The sequence below is a fragment of the Lipophrys pholis genome (genome assembly GCF_963383615.2).
Source record: "Lipophrys pholis genome assembly, chromosome: 5".
Taxonomy (NCBI): Eukaryota; Metazoa; Chordata; class Actinopteri; order Blenniiformes; family Blenniidae; genus Lipophrys; species Lipophrys pholis.
The window spans coordinates 15,404,227-15,419,548 of record NC_137628.1 but is presented as its reverse complement, the minus strand read 5'-3'; the positions used below and the strand labels follow the sequence as shown (position 1 = coordinate 15,419,548).

At 44.1% G+C, this 15,322-nt stretch overlaps 1 protein-coding gene across 1 annotated transcript; it reads right to left on the bottom strand.

Annotated features, from left to right (window-relative positions):
* Positions 1-2,601: 2,601 nt before the first annotated feature.
* On the bottom strand, positions 2,602-15,089 carry LOC308109417 (beta-1,3-N-acetylglucosaminyltransferase lunatic fringe-like). The gene is made up of 8 exons (XM_080462957.1): positions 14,592-15,089; positions 9,531-9,579; positions 8,515-8,617; positions 8,271-8,424; positions 7,254-7,339; positions 7,009-7,168; positions 6,835-6,920; positions 2,602-5,224 (listed from the first exon to the last, which is right to left on the bottom strand). Exons 1-8 carry the CDS (start codon positions 14,958-14,960, stop codon positions 5,158-5,160), a joined length of 1,074 nt encoding a protein of 357 aa, XP_080319083.1. The 5' UTR covers positions 14,961-15,089; the 3' UTR covers positions 2,602-5,157.
* Positions 15,090-15,322: the final 233 nt, after the last annotated feature.

The following is a 15,322-nucleotide window of genomic DNA, read 5'->3' as shown; positions in this document are numbered from 1 at the left end:
ATCGTCAGACAAACTTGAAAAGCCCAACAGAAGCTATCAGGGGCAGAATAATGATGATTGTGGACATTTATGACCTTTGGAGATGTTTTTAGTTCATTTCAGGCAATTTAAAGGACGACGAGCACAAGCAGCCGTCGGATGTATGTGACTGTTACCCGACAATGGTAAAGCCAGCCACACTCCTCAATTTAGAATAAATAGACCCCATTGTTTAGCCAAGGTGGTGACAGCAATTAGTTTCTAACCCCCTCTGAATCATGACACACACTTATAAACAAGCAACAGAGAAACCACAAAATGTTTAGGATTTTCTGTCGTTGGTGGTTGGAGTATTTATAGCAGATGGAATAAAGATATCTTATGTTTATTATTGTTTCCCCCTCACTGAGTCATGCAATCATTGGTCAACAGTTTGGTTTTAGTTCTTCTCTGATGTTATCCCTCAAGGGTGGGGACTTATTATTATTATTATTTTTTTTTACTAAGGGTAAAACCATATTCAGTTTCATCTGTTTCCTGTTTTAGTTTGAAGTCTTGTGCTGTCTCTTGTTTCAGACTCCTTGACCTGCCCTCCTCCTGTCTGATTGCTGCCCTGATGTGTGTCACCTGTGGCCGGGTGTGTGTGATTGTCTGGACATGATGGCTGCACCAGTTGGGTTTCAGTTCTATGTCTTGTTGTTGTCGGTCTGTGGGTTTTTTCCTCTCCCTGCGTCTCTGTGCTTTTCTCTGTGGTCTTGTGTTTTCCTGTCAGTTGATAAAATGACTGTTTATCTCTCAACCTGCTTTGTTCAGCCTTTGACATCACTCTACATTGGTGATAGGAACTGCTGTGCAGGGTTGAACTCAATTCTGTTCAACATTAACATTAAAAAAAAAAAAAAAACTTATAAAAAGTAGTATGTTACATGATGTTGAGAAGCTGTGTTGTTCCTATTTGTGAGTTTTGTCTGATGGTGGAGCTGCTATGATGGCCAGCCTTCCATGTTTACAGGTACACAGTAATATTTTCATCTTTTTTCTGTAGCTTCCCAAATGGAGTTTTGCAAAGTTTATCTCTGATTCATTGTGTCTGTTGGGAGTAAGAAAAAAAAAAAGGAATAATAAAAAAAAAAACTTGCTTTAACAATCTGCTTCATATAGTTTATCACAAGCAATTTCGATATTCAGTGTACAATAATATAAAGGATGAGTATCATATTGAGTATTGAGTCTGTGCTGAGTTTAGATATAAAATCCATAAAACATGTTACTCTGTCAGATTATTCTAATGAGTGTGTTTGTTTTGTTCAGGTGTTGATCAGGTGTCGGGCTGTGATTGGCTTCAGACTGACATACCTGAAGTTGGATGAAGAGGTAACTAAATAAGAAGGATGGATAAATGTACTTGGTGAAGTGCAACCACGATTTAAAAAAATAAATAAATCTGGCAAAAACTCACAATATAACATATACTTATAAAACAGAAAACTAAAACAGAAAACCACCATGAGTATAATATAAGAAAGACAACCACAGGTGTTGAAAGCTTATCATAAGCCGATATATGGAGTAACTCCAGCTTCATAAGCAGCCAACACGTCTCGATGTGTCCAACAACTCCATTATCACAGCAGCTGTGTGAAAAAAACCGTCCCCGCTTCAGTCCTCAGTTGGTTTCCTCACGCACCGTGAGTCAGCAGACAAAACCCATCACAGATGTCTGTGCAGCTATTTCTGGTGGAGCTAACCTACTTCTGAAAGGCAGAATCAACACAGTGAAAAGAAGGCAGCAGGCAAAAATTGGATGTTCTTTGATGGATTTGATCAATTTCACCCAGTACCAGTTAGTTGGGCTGTATTAAAAGTGTCTTGATGAAATAGAACCAGTCAAGACTGAAAAAAATGACAGATTTCGTTTCTCTTTTGTAAACGCTGCTTCCACCAAAACAAAAGCCATTCAGATCATTTTGGAATAAGCATCACCTTCATGTTGTGAGTGGCTAAAGGTAACGACATATACTGAAAGTTAAGTAAGTGCTTTCCTTGAAGGTTTGAGAGGTGAATTACATGGCGTTACATGAATTTGTAAAATGTCATAATCTAAACTTTATTTCCATGTTGAATTGTCTTTGTGAAACAGGGGAGATGTCTTTTATTTTGACCAGATTGTTAGTTAAATACAGTACATATACCTTTTTTGTTTTCTATTTTGCCCTACCTTGGTTAGCGTATTGTGCATGGTTTTCTTTTGGATATTATTTTACCATTTGCATTTTCTATTGACAGCAGAGTAGGGATTGTTTTATTTGTTTATTTTACAATTTTTTTTTCTGATGTGCATTAGACAATAAACCTTGAAACAAGAAAAACACTCACATGAAAAGCCACACGCATCCAGCAGATGTCGCTGTTTACTCAGTATCTTAAAAACAACAAGCGAATGAAGATTTCTTTGGTCTGGAGGAGCCTGTGTGTGTGTGTGTGTGTGTGTGTGTGTGTGTGTGTGTGTGTGTGTGTGTGTGTGTGTGTGTGTCCATTGTACCGTGACGCCCTCTGCAGTCTCCTGGTGTGAGGTAGCACAAAAAAAAAAGGAAAGAAATAAAAAAATCACCCTCAACACATCTGATTGAAAAACAGTTTTTATTCACCGTAACGTCTGCACACAGTCCAGATACTGGAGAGAACATCAGAAGCAACGGTTCATCATATACATTCAACTAAAGAGGGACGGCGTCTAACCAATCGGCCTTCAGCAACTTCAACGTGACGGCGAGACAACTGCTCACAGGAAGCTAGAAGACGACTCAACGTGAGTCATTTCTCAATAAAACCTCAAAGTAGATACCGTCATCTTCCCACTGCTCCATTTGCATAAACTGTTCTGGTCACAATCTGTCCATTTATTCACGCATTAAACACTAAAATACCCTTCAGGTTGGAGGATCACTTGTGGCAGACACATCAGGGGATAAAAAGGATAATCAGACATTTTGGGAAATCTGGCATGTTTCCCAAAGAGTCGAACTATTCCTTTAACCTCTTTTTACCAAATGAAAATAACGAGAAGCAAAACAAAAAAAAACAAGGTGGGAAAAGTGCTGAGTCATGATATATACTTCATGGAGAGGGTTAATACTGAATATTGATTTTCTTTGTGCATCAGGATGCTGAAAAGTGACCGATCCTTCCTACTGAACAACAGAGTTATGTGCTGAATCCCGATAGTCTGTAGCGCCACCTAACAAAGTAAAGCAGTGAACGAGCCGCGAGCGTCACTGGGAATGTACAAGCAGAACGGGCGACAATAGAAACACTTCAAGGTGTTTTGTCCAGTACACCTGTTGGAATTGTATATTAAACAAATGATGACAGAAGGAAATAATAAAATCAGGTGATGGCATTGAAATAACAGAAAAAAACAACCCCAAATAAAGAAGATCGGATCATTAAAACCACTTGGTGAAGTATTTTTGTTGGTATTGACCCAAGTAGATACCAAGCGCAGTGGGATGCAGCCATACATCTACCTTTCATTCATCTTTCACCATGATACAAGAAAATGCATTTAGCCGACGATCTCCCCGTGTGGGTCCAACACTTCATATGAAAAGGTTGCTACGACTTCACTGGCACATTTACTCTGAATTTACTCAAATAATACATGCTGCGTTACCAGCTGAGTGACAACATTGTACTCAGCGACCTGACGGTAAAGAACTGCACATCCTGCACCTTCTCAGCTCATCGTGTGACTCAAACTGTCTGTGTTGATTTATCCAGGTAAAGGTGCAGGAACTTGCTCATGTTAAATAGTCTAGTTTATTTCAAACTGAAAGGTGTCACCACTTCAGTTTTAAAGCATTTTGCTTTTACAGATACAATCTGCATTGAATCAAAATACGAAAAAAAATAATGAAATGTATCCAGAAGCAGTTGGGTCAAGCCAGTACTACGTAGTTTCCTCAGGCATGTTTGAAAGCAGGGGGTGTCAAACAAAAGGCCGGTTAACCCGGCCTGCAAGGGGTTCCAATCCGGTCCAGGTAAAAGACCAAGCAACTTGAAAAAAGTTGCAAAGGAAGCGTTGACTTTTTAACTGTTACACATTCAACATTACATCACATTAATCTCAAAACCATGCTGCCAGGCAGTGTTTGTAAAAAAACATAGATGCAAAAGGCTGTAACAGCTATAACAGAAGATCTTTGGATATTTGACTGTATTTGTATGATTGTACAGCTCCAGGAAAGGCGCCTTCAAATAAAATGTATTATTATTATTAGTAGTAGTAGTAGTATCATTATTATTGCATTTAGCACCAGAGAGTATCATTAGAACGGGCTTCAGGTTGAGATTGTAGCCATGTACTAAAACATACACCTTTTCCACACTTGTACTTGGTGCCACAACAAATATAAACTGAAAAGGTTCAATTTAAATGTTATTATGACACTGTATTACCAGTCCATTCCCAAACCGCTGAGGATGTAACCCTGCAATGTGTTTGACACCCCTGTGTTAAGTATGAGGAGAATTAAGGATATTTTTGCGCCAGCATATGTAGAAATAATGGACATAAATACTAACACCACAGCAGTAAAGTACTGCGACAATTTGAATTGTGGAAGAATTTTGTAGTTTTGTAGCCAGTTTATCAACAAAATGATATAAATGTCATATACTAATGTGCTTTAACTTCACTTCAAGATCTGCTATTACCGCGGCACTAAACACCTTTTAAAAGTGAGTAATATTTGGAGTTTGTTCTGGACAACACTACTTTTACTTGTAATCTATTACAGTTCAACAGTAGCCAAATACTCTATCTCATCTTAGCGTGCAGCCTGGAAACCAGCGGGAACAGACCCAGTGGCCTTCCAGCACCCAGAAAGCCACATTATTGTGGCTGAGTCCAACTCTGATGAAACCAGACAGCCTGTTAGAAGTCTTTGGCCTTTTTGTGGCGAGCGCCAGTTCAGCTGACGATAATGTTCCTCCCCTCGGACTCGGTCTGCCGTGAAACATGAGGGAAACATTTCCGTCCGTCGGACTCGGACGTTCTCCAGCAGACAGCGGCGGGCCGTGTTGAGTCTCTGCAGAGCGTTCCCTCCTCTTCTCCAGCCGCTTGCGCCCCGACCCCCCCCCCCCCCCCCCCGCCCCTCTTTTGTCTCTGGGTGGGTGTTAAAGCCGCCGGGGGCTGGGGCACCACGGGGTGTCTGGGTACAGCAGACAATGGACAGACCTGAATCTGTGAAGGAGAGGGAAACCGCTGTCACAATGCCTGGAAGCTGCCAGCTGCGCATTGCAAAGTAAAAGACTGCGACAACACAAGCGGCGGGCCAACACACACGCAGGCGCACACAATGAACAAAGCCAGGAAACCTGTCGCAGCGACACCGCTCTCTTACATAAAGCTCGGCTGTAGCACACACGTTGTTCCTGCTCAATAGAAATATAGCAAGTGGCAGCTTATCTCGATACTTCCCACCTTCTATGTTTATTAGAACGTGCATCTTCCATGAAGCAACACAATAAACAACAATTACCTCAAGGCAACACAGTAAATACGCCAGGCAGGGGAATGAGAGCCGGCGATAACTGGCTGAATAAAACATTAAATCCTCTTCTGGTCAAGGTTACTTCAGATAGGATCATTTGGAGGAATGTTGCATGTGGGTGGTCCTTTTATTATGGAAGCATTTATGGTCCCCGTGGAAACGTCTTTTACACATGCTGAAGTGTAATTCCATGTCCTTTGGGGCACATACATTAAATTCCACTAATAAATTCAAGGATATCATTTGAATTGTGTAGAACGGTATGAAATTGTGGTACTAATTCATCCCTTTAAATTCTCTCTAAGCCGAGGATGATGACACTTCTTTGGACAAACAAGGTTGCAGCTCTCCAGTTTATCACAACATGGATAATCAGACGGCGCGGATGCGTCCAATAAAGCCGTTCTGGCTCAAGCTGGCACATAATGGATAGAGAAATTATGCTGCATTGTATCTCAAAGAATAGTGTAACTTCATACAAAGGCGACATTGCAGCAGAGCTGTAAATATGGGTAATTGAAGCAGCTGGAAAAAAAACTCAAACAATCTCTCCACAAGTTCAAAAACTGCTTAGGATTATAAACCCTGAGGTAAGCAGCATAATCTTTACATTTTTGATGCTTTACATTAAAACTGAACAAACAGATGTGCTTCTAAGAGTGTTTTTTACTACAAACCATGGGGTTTGTGTCATCAGAAAGTGTAACCACGAGTTAATACGTTGGTTACCAGCGTCACTGTTGTGTCCACCAACATCTCCCTCAGGAAGCCATTGAGCCGACGTTAGAAAGACGAGTCCGACAATCGAGTTTGACTGTAGAAAGTCGCTACGGCGTGTGTCAATAGTAAAGAATGAGGAAGTCTTCCTGTGTCTCATCCATGTCCACCGCTAGTTCAATTAAGTGAGAAATAAAACACTTCCCCAACATTCCACACTGTAAAGCAACCCTCGTTACTCTGGAGAACTATCTTGGGACATTATATTAATTTTTACAGGTAAAAGAGTCGACTTTTAGGGGTAAAAGCATTGTGTGCTAAATCAAACTTTAATATTCATTTAGTAATGACCTGTTAAACCGGTAACAGACAAAGAGACGTGACAGAAGAGCAGCTGGAAATAATAGAAAGTAATTCGATTTTGTTTTTTTTCCAGATTCATGCGTCAAACAATTCATTGAACGTTCTGCCTGCACTTTTTGGTGAGTGAATGGAAAAGTTTGAAAAATGAAATGAACTTATAACTTCTCAGTTTGCAGTCCTCATGACATCGATCACACACTGATATTGGCAGATATCTTACCTGGTGGGATCGTCTTTAATTGAAAATGGGCCTTTGACATTGACGGTGTTCCTGCTATTTTCCAGAATGCCGTAGCTGAGTGTGACCTGATGGCAACACGGAGGTAAATGTGACTCATTTGGAGTTTCCCCAGTGGAAGAAGTTATTTTCCAGGCACTGACTGTGAGAGCGTACCTGCTTGTTGATGTCAGACACCAGTGCCAGATTCTCCAGGTGGGAGTGAAACAGCGGACAGCGGGTGAGGCTCGCCTCGAGCAGAGCCTCCACGATGTATCCCACCGTGCAGTCGTCGGGCAGGCGAATGTGTTCGGCTGTGGTCATGAAAGCGCCGCCACTGGACGCACGAGGAGAATACACACAGTGAGTTGAAGAGGACTGAGAGCTCTCACAGTGTCAGAGATCAAAAGTTGAGGGCTCACCTCGCCCACGGCTTCATCTTGAGTGCGAGGCCGCGGCTCAGACAGAAGCCCGCTCCTCCCGTGGCGAACCAGAAATGAGCCTTTTTCTGCACAAACACACACAAACAGCATGAAGGAGGAGGGATGTAGTAAGATGGCGTCAGACAATTCAGCCCGTCTTTCTGTGTGATACACTGACAACAGTGCTTTACTATTGGCTCCTTCTTGATATAAGCTTTCGTCCAAGAAATGACAGGATTTACTTCTGTCATTCGACTTAAGTCAGAGCTCAGCTGACGGAGCAAAGAACGAGTACAGATCGGCAGTTTATCGCAGAGCAAACAGAGACCGACGCTCTCATTCACACATATGGGCAGTTTAACCTCAAAACACGTTTGTGGACTGTGGAAGGAAGGAAACCGGGGAGAATATCCAAACTCCACAGAGAGAGACCCTCAACTCCAAACCTGACCTGTGGACATCCAATAATGTCTAAAACATGAAGTGATGTATTTTTCCTTTTACTTAAGCTCGACTGTCCACATTGATTTAGTTTCCATTACTTCAACATACAAGCGGTATTTGAATCAAAGAGGATTTGAAACGCTTTTCCTCAGCATCAGGCATGCATATAGTGTTACAGTGATATTCATATTAAACTTGACCAAATATGCCTTTAAATGAATAAATGCATGATTGTGATGAAAAGAAAAGCTTTTTTAATTGATTCAGTTTAATCACATCAGATTAGTTCCATTGTTAATAACTTATAGTAGCGACCATCATTAATTTCCTCATACACACTAGTTACCGGAGCAACAACTGTAGCTAAGTGGATGAGTCTGGTGTCAAATTACAGGGATTTGGTGCCGTATGTTGCCTGGTCATGAGAAATGAGAAATCAGAGCAGTAAACCTTAAAGAGACAGAAACTAAATGGTGTTGATTCAGAAGAGGAACAGGTGTTGGATAAGGTGATGGAGAAAAAAAACCCCAACAACTTGGTTCCATGGTTTATTCAGTCGGACTTGTAAATTACCGTTTCAGTTGTGTCCAGCTTCTCCGTGGCCTCGATCGGTCGCTCCAGGCTGGGCCGGCCGATGTAAACGTCCTGAGTGTGGCTATACTGAGACAAGAGTTTCAGCAGGGAGCCCACGTTCAGGTAGTTGTCATCGTCAACGTGACAGAACCACCTGCAGCACATGATGACGAAGAGCGTTATAGCAAGCCGCTCCGTCTGTAGGTCTGAGCGGTGCAGAGTTTTATGTGGAAATGGATCTTACTTCTTCCCGGAATTAAGAAAAGTGTCATATTCCAGGGCCATTTTACAGGAGAGGGCTTGACGGTTATGTGCTGCTGAGCAGTTGGTGTTGATCAGGTGAGAGCCTGAGGACCAAAAACAGACAAACGAGTGAGAAGGAATCCAAACTACTAGGAAATGTGCAGATTCTAAAACACTAAATGTTAAGAAGAATGGAAGCTGATTGAAACCCCCCCCCCGCCCCCAGACACTAATTTCACAGCGAGTCACATAATGAAGGCGTCTGATAATGAGAAGAATACCTCATTGAACGCAGAACAATTCTGCCAGTGAAAAGAGGAAAAGGTCTGTTGATTAAAACGAAGTGACTTCCCGGACTTTGTGTAAAACACATTGCTCAGTCAGCAGCCTGGTTCCTGCTTTCCTGCCTGTCAACCTGCAGATAACACTGCGGCGACTCAGCAAAAAACACAGCCAGTGTGTATGTGTGTGTGTATTAACACACATTCATAGAATAAGTCTCGCATTGGTGTCCGTACAACAGCGACAATCACACTTCCAGGTGCAGATATGAGGTTAGAATAAGGCGAGGGTCACGTTAAGGTTAAATGACAAAATGTTGACCGTGTGTGTTTGTATATTAACATTTACTACAGTTGGGGACAACTACATCAGTGTACACACATTTTGGAGAGTGTTTCTCTCACTTTGTGAGCCCATAAAAACAAAGCATGAGTCAGTTTAAGGTAAGAGACCCCATGTCTAGGCGTTCTGGGACATAACATAGAGGGAAGAATGTCAGGACTTTGGGTTAGGCGAGTCGGTATGGCCAACTTTAGAGCAATGGTGGGCCCACTGCTGCCGGAGAACTATAGTGTCTGGGGGGGGGGTCTTTTCCCAGCAGGATCCCAATCCCCTCATTCATTTCTGGGAAAGAATTCTGATGAAGTCAGGTTGAAGCACTACTCAACTAATGTCCCCAAACAGTAAGATAACTTTGTGTGTGTGTGTGTGTGTGTGTGTGTGTGTCTGTCTTACCCATCTTTTTCCTCAGCCCCTCGTCCTCTCCATCAGTGAACACGTACGTCTGTTGCAGGAAAAAAAACACAACGCAACACCATGTGTGTTATTCCAGCATTGTTCTGGGGTCAGTGTTTGTGATTTCAGGTGAGGCTCCACCCGTTTCCACACGGCGGCGGCGTGCAGGACGAAGGCTGAGCCGAAGGTAAGCCTCCTGTCCGTCAGCAGCAGAGCAGCTGCTCACAAACCGTGTGTGTGTGTGTGTGTGTGTGTGTGTGTGTGTGTGTGTGTGTGTGTGTGTGTGTGTGTGTGTGTGTGTGTGTGTGTGTGTGTGTGTGTGTGTGTGTGTGTGTGTGTGTGTGTGTGTGTGTGTGTGTGTGTGTGTATGTGACGAGTGACGGGGTCGAGGGTCAGCACACACTCAGGAAACTGTGCAGGCCCCATAACTTTCCACAGGAAGCCGGCACACACCCTGGGGTGCACACACAGAGCCGTGCGTAAACAGTCTCTTGTTTTAGCTCAGTTTTCCAGGACAATGGAACTGAAATGAAACAATGACAACAAGGCCAACATGCTGAGTCTCTGGTTGATTTTGACCTTATTTACAGACACAGTGGTTGAGACTTTTCTCACAGGCGATAAACATTAAACAATGGCAAGTACACGGACATTCGAACAGACAGACGACCGAGTTGGATCGCTATTACGGGTGACGCTCGAGTCCCAGGAGAATATGGACTGGGAGGCAAACACTGTTATTGTCCACCTACTTGTGCAGACGAAAATACTTAGGACGGCCGCGGCGCGCGTGCACAGTAGCAGGGTCTCAGAACAGTTGCGTTTTCCCACGTTGACATGGAGACAAGTGTCCGAGTGTTTTCAAAAAGTTTCATTTTTAGTGACTCGGAGCACTGTCGTCGTGTAAACAGACATCCAAGTCTCCAAGTTTTTCCTTTTCACTTGAAAATGTTTTCATGTAAACAGAACCTTAGGGTCTAACTGAAAACCAGCTATGAGTCCCTCCTGCCGACCAAAAACGGTGTTTAAGGACCTGTCATGAGATTTGTTTGTTGTTTCGTCCTCTTTCAGTTTACATTCACTCCATAAACTACCGGTTTTCCTGTTTCTTAGCAGACAGATAAACATCCCCAAATGATCACTTATGAGTTGACAGAAACATGAGAGTACAATACTTGTGAGCTTTTCTTTTCAGTTTTACCCTTTTGGTTCACATTGCCTGCGTTTAATTTAAACCGGATTCAACTAGATGACTCAAAACTTTTCATTTTGTTAGTCAGTTAAAGTGCTGGGTTGTGTGCGAATGTGGCAATTTCTGACACTTGAACCTGAATAAAAGGCCCATTTGACTGTTTCTTTAGACTTTATGGCTCATAACTGCTACAACAATGGTTGTGTGCTGCACTGAATGCACTATTGGTTACTGTGGCTTTATTTGTACGAGCTGGGATCTCAGGAAGGGAATTTCTACAACATCAGGAATTCCTCCATTGCACAACCAACACCAACGAGGAAGATTTGTGAAAGAGAGACGGCAGTTATGACATTTGTCCCATTCAGTTTGGGTTGTTTGAATTTGGTTGTTCGTACTGCAGTTTAACTGACCTCATGCACAAGATATTGTTTCCAGGAGGATCGGCCTTCAATTCCCAAACTTTTTTGGTGGTGGCCATTGTTCCACAAAACAGACATTGTAAATACATCTTTTGCATTAGAGAGAGAGAAAGAGAGCGATAAAGAGAGAGAGAGCAATAATTGGGTCACCAGAGTGCTTGGAGCTACTGGAAATGTAACTTTTTGAAAACACTGCGTCTCCATCTCAGTGTATATGTGGGAAAATGCAACTTTTCTAAAACTTCAATACTGCACATGAGCACTGCAGTCGTGATAAATAGTTGTATGGATGTGTGACAAGGATTCATTCAGAATAGCAAATGCAGCATGCGTGCTGTTCACTCTTGAATTCAACAGCGCTTCTCCAGCAAAGTGTACATTTACTAAACAATCGTCTTGGTCACGTGGAGACATTTCCTTATTACAACAAACTGATACCGAGTGGACCAAAACCAAGAAAGACAGTTTAAAGGAGCTTGAATGTTTACAGCAGACTGAGTGCAAAGGAGCAGGACACTAAATAATAATAATTTTTATCTCTTGCTGCACTAAACTTCAAATACATTTAAAACCCATGTTACTGGGACACTGGTGCAGAATTACCCGCTGACATCACCGTACACGGAGGGGTTGGATTTTACAAGCCAACTGCCATGAAGCACAAATTTAATAATAAATCTCTGGTTAAAAGTACTGTGTGATCACATCACCGCCATGCGGTGGAGCGAGAAAAAAAAAGAAAAAGAAGAGTGGGAACGAGCTCTGCCAGCTGTGAGTTCTTGTCAGACTCATTTTTTTTCCCCCTCTGAACCTCTTAAGCTCCTCAGGAAGAGTCAGCGTCTGCATCAGTACAAGTGTGAGAGTGTGTGTCTGTGTCATGGAAGTGTGTGCCTCAGCCAAGACCAAGGAAGGGGGGTGGGGGTGGGGTTCAGGGGTAAGGGTGGGTGGCCAACAGTTGAACTTTACAACGCAGGAAACAACAGCAACCACTGAGACAAGTGGTGTGTGTGTGTGTGTGTGTGTGTGTGTGTGTGTGTGTGTGTGTTCTTGTGATCAGACACATTTTTAACTTCCCATGAGAAATCCAGTGAGTTCCCAGGGCATGTGTGTGTTTGGGAAGCTCGCACAGACAATGTGTGTTTGTGTGTTGTCGCATTTCCATTACTCAGCAGTCTCTTGGAGGAGTGTCTGAGAAACAGGTAGAGTTACAAACACCTGACCGTGAGAGTAGATGCAGGAATGCATCTCACACACACACACACAGACACACACACCAGCTGATCACCCCCACCAGTATATCCTTGTGTTTACATGTCAACAATGAGCTGCACGAGTGTCTCCTTCCAACACCCGGGGGTTTCGGTAGAAGTCAGAGGGACCGCCGAACCATCCGCAGTCAGGTCTGGGTCTCATTACCGGCTTTGAAGCCGCTGGGTGCAGCTCACCACGGCACCATGTGCTGTGCAGCAACAGATTCATCTTTGACTCACTCACCACCGAGATTCCGACCAAAAAGCTGTCAAGTCCATCTCCTCTTTGAACTCAGATATTTATCTGCGAGAAGCCGCAACTCCCCCCATACCAGCCTCTCCCCTTCATCTTCAGTGCACATTCAAGCTCCTGCAGATCCCACGCCTAAGTTTTAATCCACATAAGATTGTTTCCGATGAATCAGCTCATTACATGACTTTATTGCTCTTGCTGGGTTTACAATAAGAGCATTCTCACAGAGAAAACCTTTGATTGGAGCCCTGTTCAGATAAAAGTAACTTTAGAACAGAAACATATTAAATTACACCTGAAGGTAAAGATTAGTAAAATTACCAGTCTGAGGAATGAGTGAAGTGTGAAATTACAGAATCATGGTTTAGGACTCGTTTAGATGACAACGTTTCATGTGCCAACACCTAATCCGTTTAAAAAAAAAAAAGGAGCGCTTTTAAACTGCAGCAGCGGACACACTGACAATGATGTAGTTAGTATGCCGGGCCATGGGAGGGCGCTGTTGCTTGATTTTGGAATGAAACCACACAGAAGTGAGCAGAGAACAATACACTATACACGTGTAGAAAATGGAGAGAACCCGACATCCATATGGACTAATGACACATTGGATGCTATCAGGGGTGAGTCTCAACTATAAAACTACTGATATGGACGATAAAACTAGAATACAGACCGCAAGTCATACCACTACACTGCCGCCGTGTTTGTTTACAACTGGACGAGCAGGAGGGAGGGGGAGAGATGCACATGCGCAATAACAGGCTCTGTAGCCTCGGGCAGTCTCTGCAGGAGGGCCAGCAGCGTCCAGCTCCCTCTGAATCTCCTCCTCTCCTGTTGTAGAGAGGAGCGTCTGCACCTCGTCGGTACACCGGGGGGGGGGTGTGTAGTGCAGACACGTCAACATTTCAACGACAGAGGAGATATTTAGATATTGTTGATAGTGGCCAGAGCGTTTTACCTCAGCGGTAGGTTAACGAGTTTGTGAAATATACGACAGCTCAATAGGTTTTCCTCTTTCCCATGATGTGCCTTGTCGCGTGACTCACACTTCACCAATAAGGTTAGCTTGTTCACCATTCATGCTTTCATCGCTGCTGCGACATTGACCTGCCGCCGCCGCCGGATGTGATGCATCAACGCACGTCATTACTAATCAACATATTCACGTTATAGATCGTGATATACATAGACTTTTTTAAATTCCCTAATACCAGAATCAAACCCAAAAATCTGTAACACCCTAGTTCCTACACTGCATAAATATATATATTGCATTTGAAACAGATCTTTTTTTATATTTTTATTAAAGAACTCCAGATGTGGTTTATAGTGGGTTAAAGTCTCTTATCCTGGACTGACCCGAGCTCAACCTGGAGCCATTGTGCTCCAGAGTGGACCAACTTCTGGCTTGGTACAATCAGCCTCAGTGAGTCCAACTCAGCTGGCCACCATACCAAGCCACAAAAATGTTTGAATGGTATCCTCAAAAAACCACCTCAAACAGCCCCTCTCAGATATTTACAGCTCTATAGAGACAGTCTTTCTTTGTGAAGCCATGGTCATGCCGCTTTGAAGCTGCTTTATTAAAATTCAGTGGCCTTGAGTTGAACAGTTGCTTTTCTGTGCAGTGAGGAAACTCATGGAGATGAAGTCCTGCAGAGTCCTTCTCCCTCCTGCTTGTATTGTGTCAACACATTAACAGCAGTGTGACTGGCCTGTTAGCCCTCAGATCTCCATCTCATTCATCACAAAGGCTCCTATCTGTGTTTTACAATTCACTGGCAGGCTGGATCAAAGAGAGCCTCAGTGCAGGGGGGGGGGGCGGCAGCAGCAGGGGGCCCGGGGAAGAATTAGGCTCAAACTTCCCTGAAGATTTAAAAAAAAAAACAAAACTTTTTGTTGTTGTCTGTACATCAAAATGACTTGGAAAGCTTGGCTCACCTGATGCATGTTCCTGGAGATCCAGGTGTCCAGCAGCAGCTCCAGCCTCTGCCGGTGATACCTCCCGGTGGTCTTCACCGCGATGAGCAGGTCAGTCGGGGACAGAAGCTCCACCGGCCCGGGAGGAGCGCTGCTCCGCGGCGGCCCGCCGACTGCCCTCTTCTCCCGGCTCAGCCTCCTGAAATACGTGGAGAAAACTTTCGCCTCAGCCGAGGGAGGCTTCGCCGTGGTGGCGCTGCCAGGCTGCCCGCCGGAGAGCACCAGCATCCCGGTTACCAGCAGGCAGGTGACCGCAGCTGCAGCGGCTGCCGCGGATCGAGGTCCCGCCGGTCGAACGGCGATCCTCGACCCGCCGGAAGGTTTCCACATGGTGACGGACCGGAGGGACTTACTGCTTCATTCCTAGACGGAAGGAGAGTTTAGGAACTCCTCAGTCCGGATTACAACATCCCCACGGGGCAGACGGAGCCTCCCTGAGCGGGTGAGTTCCCACCGTGTGACCCGCAGCAGCCTCCAGTCACCTTATCACCTCCTCCAGGAGGCGGGACGCTGCGGCTCCGCAGGCCGAGCGGAGCGCGCTGCGTGTGGGCGTGGCTATCTGCACAGAGCCGGGGACCCACCGGGGGTCTGCTGCTGAAACACACACAGCGGGGGGAACCACTTTTCTGCCAACGTTTGTCTCCATATAATTACAGCTTGCTTTGTGATAACGTTTAAACAATACGATTGTA

Excerpts from the sequence above, each read along its gene's own strand:
- LOC308109417 (XM_080462957.1), bottom strand. The coding sequence starts at position 14,960 with ATGTGGAAACCTTCCGGCGGGTCGAGGATCGCCGTTCGACCGGCGGGA. Across the intron at positions 8,425-8,514 it reads TTTCTTAATTCCGGGAAGAA|GTGGTTCTGTCACGTTGACG; the intron begins GTAAGATCCATT and ends CATGTGCTGCAG. Across the intron at positions 7,340-8,270 it reads AGCTGGACACAACTGAAACG|AAAAAGGCTCATTTCTGGTT; the intron begins GTAATTTACAAG and ends GTGTTTGTGCAG.